General features: G+C 43.1%; 1 protein-coding gene across 1 annotated transcript in view; it reads right to left on the bottom strand.

Moving 5' to 3' along the window:
- LOC106560676 (protein unc-119 homolog A) overlaps nucleotides 1-19892 on the bottom strand; it is a 56498-nt gene that overhangs the window by 6635 nt on the left and 29971 nt on the right. Inside the window, exons 2-4 of the mRNA XM_014123782.2 lie at nucleotides 9671-9784; nucleotides 9305-9404; nucleotides 8866-9038 (exon numbers count right to left, since the gene is read on the bottom strand). Coding sequence (XP_013979257.1) covers nucleotides 8866-9038; nucleotides 9305-9404; nucleotides 9671-9784 — 387 coding nt within the window. The remainder of the gene's footprint in view (nucleotides 1-8865; nucleotides 9039-9304; nucleotides 9405-9670; nucleotides 9785-19892) is intronic.

Raw genomic sequence — 19892 nt, 5'->3', positions numbered from 1 at the left:
CTTTGGCTGCCTTTCCTTCCAGTTCTCTGCTACCAATGATTGGGACAAACTGCAAAAATCACTGAAACTGGAGACTTTTATCTCCCTCACTAACTTCAAGCACCAGCAGTCAGAGCAGCTCACAGATCATTGCACCTGTACATAGCCCATCTGTAAATAGCCCATCCATCTACCTCATCCCCATACTGTATTATTTATCTTGCTCCTTTGCACCCCAGTATCTCAACTTGCACATTCATCTTCTGTACATCTATCACTCCAGTGTTTAATTGCTATCTCGTAATTACCTCGCCACTATGGCCTATTTTATTGCCTTACCTCCCTTATCTTACCTCATTTGAACACACTGTATATATACTTTTTTAAATGTATTTTTTTCTACTGTATTATTGACTGTATGTTTGTTTATTCCATGTGTAACTCTGTGTTGTTGTATGTGTCGCACTGCTTTGCTTTATCTTGGCCAGGTCGCAGTTGCAAATGAGAACTTGTTCTCAACTAGCCTACCTGGTTAAATAAAGGTGAAAGGGAAACCACTCAGGGATTTCACCATGAGTCCAATGATGACCTTAAGACAGTTACAGTGTTTAAAGGCTGTGATATGAGAAAACGGAGGATGACTCAATAACATTCTAGTTACTCCACAATACTAACTCAAATGACAGAGTGAAAATAATGAAGCCTGTACTGAAAAAAAATATTCCAAAACATGCATACTGTTTGCAATAAGGCACCAAAGTAAAACTCGAAAAAATTTGACAAAAAAATGTACTTTATGTCCTCAATACAAAGCGTTATGTTTGGGGCAAATCCAACACAACACATCACTCTTCATATGTTCAAGCATAGTAATGGCTGCATCATGTTATGGGTATGCTTGTAATCGCAAGGACTAGGGAGTTTTTTAGGATTAAAATAAACAGAATGGAGCTAAGTATAAAAAGAAACGCTAAGCACAGGCAAAATCCTAGAGGAAAACCTGGTTCAATCTGCTTTCCAACACACTTGGAGACAAATCCACCTTTAAGCAGGACAATAACCTAAAACACAAGGCCAAATATGACCGACCATCTCTTTACGATCTTATGTTCCAAAATGTGAAATGATGTTATCTACATTGGATAAAAGTACTGACTCAGAGCTTCAAAATATACAATGCACTACAGTTAAGGAACAATTGAAAAGTAATGCTGTTTTGAAATTTGTAACCCCACTTTTAAGAAAATGGCCTTTGAATGTTTTTGTACTAGAGAGCTCTTCTTTGTTTACACTCATTCAACCTCGTTTACACCCTCTTAATGTCACGGCTGTCTGAAGAATGGGACCAAAGCGCAGCGTATGTATCGTTCCACATTTTATTATAACTGTGAAACTATGCAAGACATACAAATAAACGAATAAACAAAACAACAAACTCACTAACTCAACTCTACACTAACTCAAAATAATCTCCCACAAAACCTAGTGGGAAAAACAACAACTTAAATATGATCCCCAATTAGAGACAACGATGACCAGCTGCCTCTAATTGGAGATCATCCCAAAAAACAACAACACAGAAATACAGAAACTAGAACCCCACATTGAAATACATAAACTAGACAAAACCCCCAACATAGAAAAAAGAAACTAGAACCAACATAGACATAAATAAACTAGACAAAAAAAACCTGTCACACCCTGACCTACTCTACCAGGGAAAATAAAAGCTTTCTATGGTCAGGACGTAACACTTAAGCCTTAGCCCCACCCATCTCTTTAAGGCCATGTGCTAAACAGAGCAAGATAGTGCAGTAAATAAACAAAGATTTCAAGACTAAAAGTGGTGAAAGCAGTAGCCTACAATAAGCAAAAACTCCAGGTAAAAATACACTTTATCTAGTCCTTGTCCTATATCCTAATCTGACTTTGGTGCAGGTCATGTTGATCTTCACATTACTGTCCCTGGTAAACACACACTATATCAAATCAAAGTTTAATGTCACAGGATACAGAAGGTAGAAACGGTACACTGAAATTGTTATTTGAATAGTGGCAATAGAAAAATAGAAAATTTCTAGATGACCATATTTTATCCCATTTTAAATTACATTCAGCTTATAAAGGCTTCATAATGCCTTCATAAATACTACATGTGATACAAAACATCTATAACCGTATGTCATGCTTTATGAAGGGTTCATAAATGTGGCATAACTGTGTGACATAATCACCAATGTCAAATGTGACATAACTCACTTATGTCAAATATGATATAAACATGTGCTTTGTATAAAGGGTGGCATGTTGTGCTGAAAGATGGCACACGCTCTGTGAACTCATGTTAGTCACATTACACCTAATCTCGTTCCTAGACACTTCTGCTCAAATGTACAGAAGATCTGGTGGACCAACACATCAAACTTGTCCTTCATTAGCTAGTGTTAGATTTAAAATACAATTTTAAGAAGAGAAATTGTGGAAATGGCCAGAATTAAGCCCTAATTATGATTTTGTGGCTGTCCTTCATGAGTCAGCAGAACGTTAATAACCTATTTATTGACACTTTATGTAGTGCCCTGTAATACTTAGATTGAAGTGAGACGCCTTCAGTCATTCAAAACACATCCATAAAGACTCTACATCGCATGACACTGTACTTTAAAGTCAGATCCCTTTGGTAATTTATAACCAGGGGCGGGAATCCCGGGGGGGACGGGGGGAACACGACCCCCCCCATCCTGGGAAAAATATGATTTGTCCCCCCCAATATATCACTGAAACATAACTATGTAATTTAAATAATATTAATAATATGCAATGAAAGCAATTGTGCTGATTATAGACACTTAATAGCGCGTTTTTAAGTTTCAAAAGATTGCGACCCCCCCACCCTTTGCCTCACAATGGTTTGATCCACTGCCAGTTCCTTAGTTGGCAAGGTAACAGAGGGGTCGTATCCACTGTCTGAAAGGCACTCAATGAACATAACTGACGTGAGGTTAATCCAGTCAATCGCGCACACACACTAGCTGAATATGCAGAGCTAGCGCGCAAATATTAACTATTAATCTAGCTAGTACCTATTCCATTTATGTGGCCTCGTCAAAAATGGAATCTTTGCTATCGTCAATTTATTCCAAGATCAGCATGCAGATGATGTAAGTTAGTGCTTCAAAGTCCCTGTGATAAGGTTAGCGATAAACTGAAGTCCAAACTGAACAGAACTACACTCTCTTCTACCATTGTCTTAAATATATTTAATGGTCTCGTTGCAAAAGCTAAATTGTCGCAAGGGAACTTTTGTTTATTTATTTTATTTCACCTTTATTTAACACGGGTAGCAAAGATTATAGCAAACACCACTGAAACGGAATTGATGCTCGCTAGCTTTGCAAATTCAGCTATTGTTGGAAGCCAGCCAATATGAAACAAACTATTAAAATTGCAAAAGGTTGCAGCGTATGTTGTGTAAATGGTGAACTCATACAGCTGTCAACTCTTGTCATTTTAATCCGTTTCACATTTGCTAGCTACCTTTTAGATCGAAGCCCAAATAGAATGATAAAAGATAAGATGATAGAAGCCCATCTCCTACTGTAAATAACCTACACACTGTGTGTGTGTGTGTAGCCAGCCAGCCAGCCAGCCAGCCAGCCAGCCAGGTAGAAAAATGGCAGAAAAATAAAAGATGGACATCAGAGTATTTTTCAGTACACCAAAACGCAAAGTAAGAACCCTAGTAGCCTAATATCTCAAAGACTAGTTGATAAAATGTTCATAAGAAAGAAATGAAATTCTAACGGAAATGTTTCACAATGATGTCATTAGGCAGAGCAGGCAACAGATGGCACACAGACAGCAGAGTTGGGAACAGATATGCAGGGACAGACTGGCAGAGACAGGGAGTCTCAGGTAAGTTTGTTGAGTCTTTGTTTGACAACATTATGAAAGGTTCTCAATTTTCTTTACTTGTAAAATAGGAACATAATTGGAAAATGCCATGGATACCCCCACTCTCAACTTAAACTGGTGACTGAACTAAGATTTGTTAAAGGCAATGGTATTGCTGTTGTGATTAGTTGTGTAGTTTTGGGTACCGGTAGTTAGGAGTACGGCAAACACCTTATTTCTTTGGTTCCTCAATATACATTTACCATATTACAATGTAGGCTATGTGTTACAGCACTACTTTTGGTGTCCCCCTCAGGAATTGCTCTTGAGAAAATTTCATGTAATTGTCCCCTCCAAAGTTGATATCAGATTTTAACTCCTGTTTATAACACATACATACATGCCTTGTATCATATGACGCTGTACTATCTATAAAGTCAGACACCTTTGGTCATTCATAACACATACATAAAGGATTAATGATACATACACAAATGTATTAACACTTAGAGAATTATCACGATCAGCTAAAACAAACAAACATTAAAGACATGTTTAAACCATACATTTCCTTTTAGAAATAAAACATTTTTACAATACAAATACATTTAGTTTCAAGAAGTCCAGCAATGCAATTACATTGAACATTACACAGGGGTGTTAAAATTGTAGCTTGTCCCTGAGCTGGCGGACTAATCATGCTTGCCTCTCTGCCTGCTGGAGGTAGTGCATATTGGTTCCAACCTTAAAATTAACAAAGAATTTAGCAGGTCTTTTAGGAAATGCCTTTGTCACACCATCTGTGCTGCACCAGAAATACTCCAAATGGAGAGATGGGAAACTCCATTCGATTCTTATTATTATATTCCTCTTTCATTTACAAATTTACAAATCTCATGACATGACTATGAGAAGTGGCTGTATCTAGAGGGATTTTTATTTATCTGAGCCTGCTAGCTAGCAATTGCTGCAATTGCTGTGATGTCACAGAAATTATTTTAAATAATGATTGAGGTAACTATGTAATCTAACAACACTTAAGCCACTAGAGTTGATTAACACACTGTCTATCTAAGTAACATAACAAAAATTCCCATCAATATCTGTTTGTTTAAGCTAGAGATATACATTTTTTTGCCAGTGTCACACTTCTGCATCTGGGGTGAAAGGACTGGTTTTGTCAGACCATGAGACATCCCGAATATCTGTCTTCTCACGTAAACATCTGTAGCGTTCGAACAGTTTCACCTACTATTATGACTCTCACGAACACAATGGGAGACTCTCACAAACACACTGGTGTTCACCGTTTTGCTCTACGGCCCCCACAAGTGTCACGCCCTGACCTGAGAGAGCCTTTTTATGTCTCTATTTAGGTTTGGTCAGGGTGTGATTTGGGTGGGCATTCTATGTCCGTGTTTCTATGTTTGGGATTTCTTTGTTTCGGCCGGGTATGGCTCTCAATCAGGAACAGCTGTATGTTGTTGTTGCTGATTGGGAGTCATACTTAGGTAGCCTGTTTTTCCTTTGGGTTTTGTGGGTAGATGTTTTCCATATAGCTACTGTGCCTTATGGAACTGTGTAGTCGTTGTTTTGTTTATTTTGTAAGTGTTCACTTTTCTCAATATTAAAAAAGATGAGCATTCATATCCCCGCTGCGTTTTGGTCCTGTGTTCACAACGACCGTTACAGATCTACCCACCATAAGTGGACCAAGCAGCGTGGTAACAGGGAGCAGAAGGTTCAGGATTCGTGGACTTGGGAGGAGATTCTGGACGGAAAGGGACAAATTCTGGACGGAAAAGGACAAGCTGGGGAATATTGCCGCCCGAAAGAGGAACTGGAGGCAGCGAAAGCTGAGAGGCGGTGGTATGAGGCAAGGCAGGCACGAGAGGCAGCCCCCCCCAAAAAAAATTGTGTGGGGGGGGGGGGCACACGAGAAGTTGGCCTCAGTCAGGAAGGAATTCTCAGCTAACTTCCCGTGCTTACAGGAGGCAGCGTAGTACTGGTCAGGCACCGTGTTATGCGGCAGAGCGCACGGTGTCCCCAGTACGCGTTGAGCGCCCGGTGCGCTACATCCCAGCTCCTAACATCTGCCGGGCGATCTTCTCCCAACCATCCAGGAACAGTTTGGAGACGAACAATGCCTTTTCCAGCATGATGGAGCACCTTGCCATAAGGCAAAAGTGATAACTAAGTGGCTCGGGGAACAAAACATCGATATTTTGGGTCCATGGCCAGGAAACTCCCCAGACCTTAATCCCATTGAGAACTTGTGGTCAATCCTCAAGAGGCGGGTGGACAAACAAACAAAAAACAAATTCTGACAAACTCCAAGCATTGATTATGTAATAATGGGCTGCCATCAGTCAGGATGTGGCCCATAAGTTAATTGACAGCATGCCAAGGCAAATTGCAGAGGTCTTGAAAAAGAAGGGTCAACACTGCAAATAGTGACTCTTTGCATTAACTTCATGTAATTGTCAATAAAAGCCTTTGACACTTGTAATTATACTTCAGTATTCCATAGTAACATCTCACAAAAATATCTAAAGACACTGAAGCAGCAATATTTAATATTTGTGTTATTCTCAAAACTTTTGGCCACGACTGTACACCTGGCTAACTTGATTGGTCATGTAATCATCTGGCGAAGTGGAGTATTTTGTTTAGGCATGCTACTAGCTTGCTAGCTAAACAATGAACCATAATCCTCATACAGTAGCAATAGAAACAAATTGTCATTGCTATACACCATGATGTAGTATGAATCTGCAGGTAGCTAAAGCTAACCAACTAGGTTCAATGTTAGCTAGCTAACAGAATGTTTTAACTTGCAATGAAAACAACTTTCTGACAAAATTAGAAACTTCTAATATCTGAAAATGCAGCTAGACTCTTACCCGTATACATGGATGAATGCTTCACGGCAGACTGCAACCCCTTTCTTTAAATAAGACGTCCTCTGTCGTTTCCGTTTTTTTTGTACAGCTTGCTTGGCCCATTGTGTCAAGTCACTCTGGTTCACACTGACCATGTGCAATGCCATAAGAATCATCAGCTCTTTCTCCCTCTCTGTCACGGATGGTTGCCCTTAGTTTGAAGCTGTAATTCAGAGATTACACAGCCTTCTGTGTTCTATTTTCGACTCCCTCGGCATTTGCAATCAAACGTCTGAATTTTCACACCCCTGAGTCAATACTTTGTAGAAGCACCTTTGGCAGCGATTACAGAGTCTTTCAGGGTACATTTCTAAGAGCTTTCCACACCTGGATTGTGCAACATTTTCCCATTATTATTTAAACAATTCTTCAAGCTCTGTCAAATCGGTTGTTGATCATTGCTAGACAGGTCTTGCTATAGATTTTCAAGTAGATTTAAGTCAAAACTGTAACACGGCCACTCAGGAGCGTTCACTGTCTTCTTAGTAAGCAACTCCAGTGTAGATTTGGCCTTGTGTTTTAGGTTATTGTCCAGCTGAAAGGTGAATTCATCTCCCAGTGTGGTGAAAAGCAGACTAAACCAGGTTTCCTCTAGGATTATTTTTATCCTGAAAAACTCCCCAGTCCTTAACGATTACATACCCATTATAACATGATGCAGCCACCACTATGCTTGAAAATATGGAGAGTGATACTCAGTAATGTGTTGTATTGGATCACAGCCAAGTCACCATTGGCATCATGGTGAAAATCCTGAGCGGTTTCCTTCCTCTCCGGCAACTTAGTTAGGAAGAACACTTATATCTTTGAAGTGACTGGGTATATTGATACACCATCTAAAGTGTAATTAATAACTTCAATGTCAGATTTTTTCATTTTACCCATCTACCAATAGGTGCCCTTATTAGCGAGGCATTGGGAAACCTCCCTGGTCTTTGTGCTTGAATCTGTGCTTAAAATTCACTGCTTGACTGAGGGACCTTACAGATATTTGTATGTACAGAGACGAGGTAGTCATAAAAAAAATCATGTTAAACACTATTATTGCACATAGAGTGAGTCCATGCAACTTATTATGGGACTTCTTATGCACAGTTTTTCTCCTGAGCTTATTTAGGCTTTCCATAACAAAGGGGTTGAATACTTATTTACTGACTCAAGACATTTCAGCCTTTCATTTGTAATTAATTTGTAAAAATTACTTTGACATTATGGGGTATTGTGTGTAAACACTGACCAAAACAACCTTAATTTCATCTATTTGAAGCTCTGACGAAGGCCAAGAAAACCAGAAACACTTTTCAATGAGAAAACAGAAATCCACTTTGGGTAAAACAAAAAATATATAGACTTCTGTTTTCAAGTAGGCTACGATACAATACTTGTGATCATGTTAAGGAGAACAAAACTACTTAGCCTACATTTGAACACCTGTGCAGAAGCTTTGCTATTCGGCCTCTTCCCAATTAAGTAGCCTAGTATTGTTGTTTGGCTACTTGAAGAGAACTATGTCCTCTCACTCGCAGCCCACCTCTTCCAATGTATTGTGGAAAAGTGTGCATCGAATTCTACTAGACGAAGATCCAAAATTAGTATAACATCCTGGCATTTAAACCATACTCGATTTTTGAAAATGTACATACTATAACTAGAATTCTATTTTCACATACTGAGAATGAGTCATGTGCAATTGCATTGTTTCCTGCTATTCATTGATTTTGGTAGCACATCCCCATATCTAATTGATCAGCTTTTGTCAAAGCCGAAATTAATGACATCCAGGCATTTAAAGTATGCTCGATTTTGGAACTGTTGCATACTATTAAACATAATTTTTTCGTATACTCAAATGGCCTACTATTTAGGACGCAAGTATGGGTATTTGGACACAAACACTGTCTGTCAGCACATTTCCCAGGCCCCTCTCTCTCTCTCTCTCTCTCTCTCGCTGTGTGTGTGTGTGTGTGTGTGTGTGTGTGTGTGTGTGTGTGTGTGTGTGTGTGTGTGTGTGTGTGTGTGTGTGTGTGTGTGTGTGTGTGTGTGTACTCACTGACATCCTCAGACAGAGGGGGGAACTCATAGATGTGTTCGCACGTGTTCTTGCTACTGGGCATACAGAAGCCAAATTCAAAGTCAAAGCTTTTGAGCAGCTTCTCTCTGAAGTAGTGCCTCTCAATCATCCGGAAGTTCTCTATGGGCATGTCTCCTACGGTGAACTCAACACTGAGAGAGGGGAAGGATGGTGAGATAAAGGCAGAAAGAGAGGGGGGGCGGGGGAGGGGAAGAGGCAATATCCTTAGGATTAAAATGCATCCCTCTTTGTAGGTTAGAGTTAGACTTCTGTGTAAACTGAGGGTTAGGTTTAGACTTATGTGTACATTTGGGGTTAGGGTTACAGACTTGTGTAGATTGGGGGTTAGGGTTAGACTTCTGTGTAAGATGGGGATTAGGGTTACAGACCTCCTTGTGAGTTAATTGGTTAGACTTACGTGGCGCCAACTTGTCTTAGCCGCAGGAAGGCGGGGGTGAACTGGTAGCGGACAAACCTCCCGGCGTTTGGATCAATGGCGCTTTTATCTCCTGCTTTATCTACGCACAGACAGACAGACAGACAGACAGACAGACAGACAGACAGACAGACAGACAGACAGACAGACAGACAGACAGACAGACAGACAGACAGACAGACAGACAGACAGACAGACAGACAGACAGACAGACAGACAGACAGACAGACAGACAGACAGACAGACAGACAGACAGACAGACAGACAGACAGACAGACAGAGATAACACTCAAAGGTAACACTCATCATAATAGGCCAATCAGACCCCTGTGTGTGTGTGTGTCTCACCTGTATGAGGAGGTTTGGTGATTTCGAACAGCACTGTGCCTGTCTCCATGTCTCTGATCTTGAACCTGGTGAAGTCAATGCTGTACACATTCTGACCTGGCCCACATAAGTAGTCTGATAGAGGGAGGGAGGGAGGGAGGGAGGGGGTGTTAAGGGAGGGAAAAGGAGAGAAAGAAAGGATGTTAATATAAACACAATTATATACTATTTTCTTTTTTTATAGAAGAAAGGAAGTCTTCGTCTACTGATCCTCTGTTTCTGTAAAGTCTTTAAATAAATGGTTGCCAATGCAGAGTGCATAACAATAACCTTGAGGATTACACATACAGTGTAAATAGGTTAGGTTACTAGGAATACACAGGCAGGAGATTACCAAAGCAATATTCTATCTTTATTTACATCTTATTTAAAAAGGGACATCCTATTGAGACCAAGGCTTCTTTTACAAGGGAGCCTGGCACACAATCATATAAATTCACAATACCAAAGTAAAGAAAAACAATATTTACAAGAAATGTAAGAAAAGTAACTTACAAAATCCAATCATGAAAAACAATCACACTTTCCTCAACCAGCCGTCTGAACTGCCCCTAGTGGCACCAAAACATTTAACTTTAGAGAGTTCTGGAGATCATTCCACAAGTAAGGTGCAAAAAAACTAAACCTAACTCTGTGGAGACCGAAGGGATCTCCAAAGTTAGCCATACCTGTGATCGGGTCTGGTGACTCAAATGTCTGTAATTCAATAATGAAGTAAGGATTTTATAAACAAAAAGAGAGCAGCGCATTGATCTGCGAGTTTTAAGAGGTCCAGCCTACTTTCTGATACAGAATTCAGTGATGTGTACGGAACCTATCACCCGCAATGAAGGATAGTGCATTATGACCTGGGACACCAAGTGTGTGCTGGGACACCAAGTGTGTGCAATTAACTATGAGATAGAAAAGAAAACCAGCAGTCTCTGGATCTCGTATGGTAAGAGTTGAGTACCCATGATGACATTATGCTGTGTTCAAAACAACTGGAAAGTCGGAACTTGGAAATCTCCGACTTCCGACTTCAGTGTGTTCAAGACAACTCGGAACTGGGAAAAGTTTTTTTAACAGGTCATCCAACTCGGAATTCCAGGTGGGGAACTTGAGCCTATTTCTAGAGCTTCGACTTTCTGACCTGATTATCTCTGACTTTATGATTTGATCTATTTTTTTCCCCCAGTTGTCCCAGAGTTCCAGTTGTCTTGAAAGCAAAATTATTATGATTTTTTATGGACAAAAGAGCAAGATTATTTGTATTTGTCAAATGGTAGATAAGTATCTTTCCAATAAAGATTTCCTTTCTGCTATTTAACCTCTATGGGACCGGCGGGACGAATTCGTCCCACCTACGTAACAGCCACTGCCATCCTGTGGCGCGATTTTCAAAATCTTCAAAATCATATTACTTCAATTTCTCAAACATATGACTATTTTACAGCCATTTAAAGATAAGACTCTCGTTAATCTAACCACACTGTCCGATTTCAAAAAGGCTTTACAACGAAAGCAAAACATTAGATTATGTCAGCAGAGTACCAAGCCAGAAATAATCAGACACCCATTTTTCAAGCCAGCATATAATGTCACCAAAACCCAGAAGACAGCTAAATGCAGCACTCACCTTTGATGATCTTCATCAGATGACAACCCTAGGACATTATGTTATACAATACATGCATGTTTTGTTCAATCAAGTTCATATTTATATCAAAAACCAGCTTTTTACATTAGCATGTGACGTTCAGAACTAGCATACCCCCCGCAAACTTACGGGGAATTCGCTAACATTTTACTAAATTACTCACGATAAACGTTCACAAAAAGCATAACAATTATTTTAAGAATTATAGATACAGACCTCCTCTATGCACTCGATATGTCCGATTTTAAAATAGCTTTTTGGTGAAAGCACATTTTGCAATATTCTAAGTACATAGCCCAGGCATCACGGGCTCGCTATTTAGACACCCGGCAAGTTTAGCACTCACCATAATCATATTTACTATTATAAAAATGTCATTACCTTTTGTTGTCTTCGTCAGAATGCACACCCAGGACGTCTACTTCAATAACAAATGTTGGTTTGGTCCAAAATAATCCATCGTTATATCCGAATAGCGGCGTTTTGTTCGATGCGTTCCAGACACTATCCGAAATAGTAAAGAAGTGTCGGCGCTTGGCGCAATTCCTGACAATAAAATTCAAAGTATTCCATTGCCGTACGTCGAAGCATGTCAACCGCTGTTTAAAATCAATTTTTACGTCATTTTTCTCGTAGAAAAGCGATAAAATTCCGACAGGGAATCTCCTTTTCGGCAAACAGAGGAAAAAATCCCAAAGGCGGGGGCGGTCGGGGTCACGCGCATAAGCTAGTGTCTCTTGATGGGCCACTTGAGAAAGGCGATAATGTGTTTCAGCCTGGGGCTGGAATGACGACATTCTCTTTTTTCCCGGGCTCTGAGAGCCTATGGACGACGTGGGAAGTGTCACGTTAGAGCAGAGATCCTTAGTAAATGATAGAGATGGCAAAGAAGTTCCAGAAATGGTCAGACAGGCCACTTCCTGTAAAGGAATCTCTCAGGTTTTGACCTGCCATTTGAGTTCTGTTATACTCACAGACACCATTCAAACAGTTTTAGAAAATTTAGGGTGTTTTCTATCCATATGTAATAAGTATATGCATATTCTAGTTACTGAGTAGGAGTGGTAACCAGATTAAATCGGGTATGTTTTTTATCCAGCCGTGTCAATGCTGCCCCCTAGCCCTAACAGGTTAACGAAAGGCATGCCCTTGGAGACCTGAGCCAGGTCCCCGTGCTTACAGGAGGCAACGTAGTACTGGTCAGGCACCGTGTTATGCAGTAAAGCGCCGGTGTCCCCAGTACGCGTGGAGAGCCCGGTGCGTTACATCCCAGCTCCTAACATCTGCCTGGGGAGATTGGGCATCGAGCAAGGACGGGTTGTGCAGGCCGTGCGCTCTAGACCTCCAGTGCGTCTTCAGGACCCGGTCTATCCTGTGCCTGCGCCCAGAACCAGGCCTCCTGCATGTCTCCCCATCCTGGTCAGTCCTGTGCCTGCTCCACGTACCAGGCCTCCAGTGGGTCTCCCCATCCTGGTCTCTCCTGTGCCGCTTCCACGGACCAGGCCTCCAGTGGGTCTCCCCATCCTGGTCAGTCCTGTGCCTCCTCCTCAGACCAGGCCTCCAGTGGGTCTCCCCATCCTGGTCAGTCCTGTGCCTGCTCCACGGACCAGGCCGCCAGTGGGTCTCCCCATCCTGGTCAGTCCTGTGCCTGCTCCACGGACCAGGCCTCCAGTGAGTCTCCTCATCCTGGTCTCTCCTGTGCCGCCTCCTCGGACCAGGCCTCCAGTGGGTCTCCCCATCCTGGTCCGTCCTGTGCCACCTCCCAGGACTAGGCCGCCAGTGGGTCTCCCCATCCGGACAGGCGGGCGGCTCTGGCGGCTCCGGACAGGCGGGCGGCTCTGGAGGCTCCGGACAGGCGGGCGGCTCTGACGGCTCCTGACTGGCGGGCGGCTATGGCGGCTCCTGATTGGCGGGCGGATGTGGCGGCTCCGGACTGGCGGGCGGCTCTGGCGGCTCTGGCGGCTCCAGATTGGCGGGCGGCTCTGGCGGCTCCGGACCGGCGGGCAGCCCGCCTGTCCAGAGCTGCCCGCCAGTCCAGAGCTGCCCGCCGGTCCGGAGCCGCCAGAGCCGCCCGCCAATCTGGAGCCGCCAGAGCCGCCAGAGCCGCCCGCCAGTCCGGAGCCGCCACATCCGCCCACCAATCAGGAGCCGCCATAGCCGCCCGCCAGTCAGGAGCCGTCAGAGCCACCCGCCTGTCCGGAGCCTCCAGAGCCGCCCGCCTGTCCGGAGCCGCCAGAGCCGCCCGCCTGTCCGGAGCCGCCAGAGCCGCCCGCCTGTCCGGAGCCGCCAGAGCCGCCCGCCTGTCCGGAGCCGCCAGAGCCGCCCGCTTGTCCGGAGCCGCCAGACCCGCCCGCCTGTCCGGAGCCGCCAGAGCCGCCCGCCTGTCCGGAGCCGCCAGAGCCGCCCGCCTGTCCAGAGCAGTCAGAGCCGCCCGCCAGCCCAGTGAGTCCTGTGCCTACGCCTAGGGCCAGGCCTCTTTCATGTCTCCCCAGCCTGGTGAGTCCTGTGCCTGTGCCCAGGGCCAGGCCTCCTTCATGTCTCCCCAGCCTGGTGAATCCTGGGCCAGAGCCGCCAGAGCCGCCCGCCAGCCCGGAGCTGCCAGAGCCGCCCGCCAGACTGGTGAGTCCTGTGCTTGCGCCCAGGGCCTGGCCTCCTTCATATCTCCCCAGCCTGGTGAATCCTGGGTCAGTGCCGCCGGAGCCGCCAGGGACGCCCGCCAGCCAGGCGCAGCCAGGGACACCCGCCAGCCGGGCGCAACCATCGCCGCCCGCCAGCCGGGCGCAGCCATCGCCTCCTCCTCCATACTTCACGGTGGAAACCACACATGCGGAGATTATCGTTCACCTACTCTGCGTCTCACAAAGACACGGCGGTTGGAACCAAAAATCTCAAAATCAGACCAAAAAGCAGATATCCACCAGTCTAATGTCCATTGCTCATGTCTCTTGGCCCAAGCAAGTCTCTTCTTCTCATTGGTGTCCTTTAGTAGTGGTTTCTTTACAGCAATTATACGATGAAGGCCTGAATCACACAGTCTCCTCTGAACAGTTGATGTTGAGATGTGTCTGTTACTTGAACTCTTTGATGTGCAATCTGAGGTGCAGTTAAATGATGATTTCTGAGGCTGGTAACTCTAATGAACTTCCTTTCCTGTGGCGGTCTTCATGAGAGCCAGTTTCATCATAGCACTTGAAGAAAGTTCTTGACATTTTCCGGATTGACGGACCTTCATGCCTTAAAGTAATGATAGACTGTCATTTCTCTTTGCTTATTTGAGCTGTTCTTGCCATAATATGTGGCCCATTTCAAGAAACTAGGCATATGTCGCCATTTCAACGTAAACTTTTTTTTAAATCAAAATGCCTTAATTGGCAGAAATGCCTTCTCGAACATGTGATCTTTCATGTGCCTTAATAACAAACGTGTATGTCATCTGTAAATACAAATAAAATTGTTAAATTACGAGCCTAAGTTGGTTTAGCCACAGAAAAAAACAGGAACCTTTCTGCTAGCCATGATTGTCTGAGATAATGAGTGGGCTGGACATGCTGAGAGAGGAGTTTGGATTTGTCTACTATATAGCACGGTTCTGTCTATTTGAGCTGGTCAGTATGTGTAGGTAATCCTGTCTAACACTTCTTTTTGTGTCAATGTATCACGTAGTAAAACTGCATAAGTGTTGCTCTCCACTTTCTGGAGGACCTAGTTTTGAAATCAGTGGAATTTGAGTATGATAGCTAAGGAGATAGCGAAAACACCTGTCTCCGGTTTACATCTTCAAACTTAGTGCAACCATGGCAACCGACAGCAGACGTGTCCATTCATGATGTCACACTCTGACCTAGGAGAGCTGTGTTTTCTCTGTTTAGCTAGGCCAGGGTGTGATAGGTGGGTGGGCATTCTATGTTTTATTTTCTATCCTTGACAGGAGACGTGTCCATCCATGATGAATACAGGTAAGATAGTCTAGTTAGCTACATTTTCAGACATTACACATTTCTAATTTTGAAAGTGATTTCATAAAGTGTACTGTTAGCTAGCGAACATTAGCTGGCTGGCTCACTAGCTAACGTTATGTGTATGATCTTGTTACTCGTATCTCAGAGCCATTTGCATTGCTAGTTATGGCCTAATGTTAGCTAGCTAACATTGAACCTGGTTGGTTAGCTACCTGCAGATTCAAGCAGGGTATAAACATCATGAGTTGAGATTATGGTTCATTGTTTACCTAGCTAGCTAGCTAAATGTTTAACAAAAGACTTCACTGTGCAAGTAACCATTTCGGATTTGTTCGTAAATCCAGTCTGGCCATCTACTCCGATTTCAGAGCACTCTCATCTGAGTGTGCCAAAGCTCAGAATAACTGATGAATTTACGAACGCTCAACACCCATGGCCGGTGTCAGTAAACGTTGGCAAAAAAGCGTAATAAATTGTTGTAAGCAGCACAGTTATAGTCACCAATGCTCTGGATAACATGAAAACAGCCTAACCAGCTCTGCTAGGGTGAGTAAAATGGTTAGGGTTTGGGTGGGGACTAAAGCTTAAGAGGGTGAGAACGATGCTGAATGGGTGTAGACAAAGAAGAGCTCTCCAGTAGGTACCAAAACATTCTATTTTGGCCATTATCTCAAAAGTGAGGTTACAAGTTTATCAACATTCAAAGCAGAATTACTTTCCCATTGTTCCTCAAATGCAGTGTATGATATGCCATTTTGTTGCACTGTGCCTGTTAACCAATGTAAAAAAAACACAATTTCGAATTTTGCCAAATAGGCCTATCTTCTGTATACCACCCGTACCTTGTCACAACACAACTGATTGGCTCAAACACATTAAGAAGGAAATAAATTCCACAATTTAACAAGGCACACCTGTTAGTTGAAATGCATTCCAGGTGACTACCTCATGATGCTGGTTGAGAGAATGCCAAGAGTGTGCAAAGCTGTCATCAAGGCAAAGGGTGGCTACTTTGAAGAATCTCAAATAAACCTGTCAACAGTGGGACCTTATATAGACAGGTGTGTGCCTTTCCAAATCAAGTCCAATCAATTGAATTTACCACAGATGGACTCCAGTAAAGGTGTAGGATCATCTCAAGGATGATCAATGGAAACAGGATGTACCTGAGTTCAATTTTGTGTGTCATAGCAAATGGTTTGAATAAATATGTAAATAATGTATTTCTGAAAATGTCTAAAAAACTGTTTTTACTTTGTCATTATTGTCACGTTTGTGTGTAGAGAAGGAACAAGGCTCAGCATGAGTATCGTTCCACATCTTTATTAATATGTGAAACTATGCAAGATATACAACAAACTATAAACAAAACAACAAACCGTGACAACAGCGGTGCAACATGCACTAACTCAAAATAAGATCCCACAAACAACAGGTGGGAAAAGGCTGCCTAAATATGATCCCCAACCAGAGACAACGATAGACAGCTGCCTCTGATTGGAAACCATATCAGGCCAGCATAGAAATAAGTAACATAGATTTCCCACCCTAGTCACACCCTGACCTAACCAAATAGAGAATTGTAAGGGCTGTCGTCGGAAGAAGACCAAGGTGCAGCGGAGTTAGTGTTCATCTTGAAATTTAATTCAAACAAAGAGAACACTATACAAAAAAACAGGAAAACCAACAGCCAAACAGTACTGACAGGAAACACACTGAACAGAAACAATTACCCACAAAACCCAAAGGAAAAACATGCTCCTTATGTGTGACTCCCAATCAGCAACAACGAGCTTCAGCTGTGCCTGATTGGGAGCCACACACGGCCCAAAACAAAGAAATACAAAAACATAGAGAAAGGAACATAGAATGCCCACCCAATGTAACACCCTGGCCTAACCAAAATAAAGAACAAAAACCCCTCTCTATGGCCAGGGCGTTACAAGAATAAAAGGGATCTCTAAGGTCAGGGTGTGACAATTATGGGGTATTGTTTGTAGATTGCTGAGGATTTATTTTTATTTAATCCATTTTTTAATAAGACTAATGTAACATAATGTGGAAAAAGTCAAGGGGTCTGAATACTTCCCGAATGCACTGTAAATGAGGTATTTCATTTTCAATACATTTGCAAACATTTCCAAAAACATGGGTAATTGTGTGTAAAAAAAACAAATCAAGCTGTAACACATGAAAATGTGGCATAAGTCAAGGGGTATGAATAATTACTGAATGCACTGTAACCCAGCTACTGTACATTCAATATCTACCCTGAATCTATAGCGTACAACCTCTCACTCAACGTCAACAAAACAAAGGAGTTGATTGTGGACTTCAGGAAACAACAGAGAGAGCACCGCCCTATCCACATTGAAGGGACAGTAGCGGAGAAGGTGGAAAGTTTTAAGTTTCTCGGCGTACACATCACAGACAAACTGAAATGGTCCACCCACACAAACAGTGTGGTGAAGAAGGTGCAACAGCGCCTCTTCAACCTCAGGAGGCTGAAGAAATGTGGCTTGTCACCCAAAACCCACCCAAAACCCTTACTAACTTTTACAGATGCACAACCGCATCGCTCTCAAACGCAAGGCTCTCCAGAGGGTGGTGCGGTCTGCACAACGCATCACCGGGGGCAAACTACCTGCCCTCCATGACACCTACAGCACCCGATGTCACAGGAAGGCCAAAAAGTTCATCAAGGACAACAACCACCCGAGCCACTGCCTGTTCACACCGCTACCATCCAGAAGGCGAGGTCAGTACAGGTACATCACAGCTGGGACCGAGAGACTGAAAAACAGCTTCTATCTCAAGGCCATCAGACTGCTAAACAGCAATCATTAACTCATTGAGAGCCAATCACTGGCCACTTTAATAAATGGATCACTAGTCAATTTAAACAATGCCACTTTAAATAATGCCACTTTATTAATAATGTTTGCATATCTTACATCACTCATATCACATGTATATACTGTATTTTATACCATCTACTGCACCTTGCCTATGCCGCTTGGCCACCTCTCATCCATATATTTATATGTACATATACTCAGTCACCCCTTTAGATTTGTGTGTATTAGGTAGCTAGTAGGGAATTGTTAGATTACTTGTTAGATATTACTGCCCTGTAGGAACTAGAAGCACAAGCATTACGATACACTCACATTAACATCTTCTAACCATGTGTATGTGACCAATACAAATTTGATTTGATTTACACTCCCTGGCCAATAATGTATCTTTTGTGGCTCAGAGTTTTTCCCTGTTTAATGTATTTTTATTTTACCGGGTAAGTTGACTGAGAACACATTCTTATTTACAGCAACGACCTGGGGAACAGTGACAGGGGAGAGGAGGGGGGATGAATAAGCCAATTTGAAGCTGGGGATGATTAGGTGGCCATGATGGCATGAGGAGAAGGGGGTAGCTGCATTCCAATATGGCGATCTGAGTATGGGCGAGTGGGTGTCGAAAGGAAAGTACTGGGCATGTAGAAAGGAAAGTACTGGGCGTGTAGAAAGGAGTGGGTATGTCGAAAGGAAAGTACTGGGCGTGTAGAAAGGAGTGGGTATGTCGAAAGGAAAGTACTGGGCGTGTAGAAATGAGTGGGTATGTCGAAAGGAAAGTACTGGGCGTGTAGAAAGGAGTGGGTATGTCGAAAGGAATGTACTGGGCGTGTAGAAATTAGTGGGTATGTCGAAAGGAAAGTACTGGGCGTGTAGTAAGGAGTGGGTATGTCGAAAGTGCTCTGCTTTTGGTTAGACAGTTTTGATTGAGCTGTATTTTTTTATTTTGGTTTCTTACCATGCAACTGCATTGAGCTACTGTACCGCGAGAGTTTGGACTTCGGTTTTTAAGCCAGAGGATGAGTCATATTTCAATGCTAGTCTTACACAAATAATTGTAAATTTTCAGTTATAAAACTAACGATTGTTTATTTTTTATTAAAAGTATTGCTTGGCCTCCCGAGTGGGGCTGTGGTCTAAGACAATGAATTGCAGTGCTAGCTGTGCCACTAGAGATCCTGGGTTCAAGTCCAGGAGAGACCAATGGGGTGGGGCATAGTTGGCCCAGCGTTGTCTGGGCTAGGGGAGGGTTTGGCCGGCAGGGATGTCCTTGTCCCGTCACACATTAGTGACTCCTGTGGTGGGCTGTACACGGTTGCCAGGTGTACGGTGTTTCCTCTGACACATTGGTGCGGCTGGCTTCCAGGTTAAGTGGGCATTGTTTCAAGAAGCAGTGCGGCTTGGTTGGGTTGTGTTTTGGAGGACACACGGCTCTCGACCTTTGCCTCTCCCGAGTAAGGGAGTTGCAGCGATGAGACAAGACTGTAACTACCAATTGGATCCCACGAAAATGGGGTAAAAAAAAAAGAAACAAATAATATGTATTTTTTTTAAGTATTGCTGATAGGTCTACTATTGCTTTGTGTGTTGTATGCATGTGCTTACTGTGAAGGTCACCCTGATATTGGCAAGGTACTTCCCATTCCATTGCCAGACAGTAGTGCATGTCAAGTGGGAACGAAAAGCACTGTGTCCTGGTATTGTTGCCCTGTTGTTGCCATTCATGCCCTCAC

The sequence above is a fragment of the Salmo salar genome, chromosome ssa10 (genome assembly GCF_905237065.1).
Source record: "Salmo salar chromosome ssa10, Ssal_v3.1, whole genome shotgun sequence".
Classification (NCBI taxonomy): Eukaryota; Metazoa; Chordata; class Actinopteri; order Salmoniformes; family Salmonidae; genus Salmo; species Salmo salar.
The sequence above is the reverse complement of the archived record's forward strand: the minus strand, read 5'-3'. Positions and strand labels throughout refer to the sequence as shown.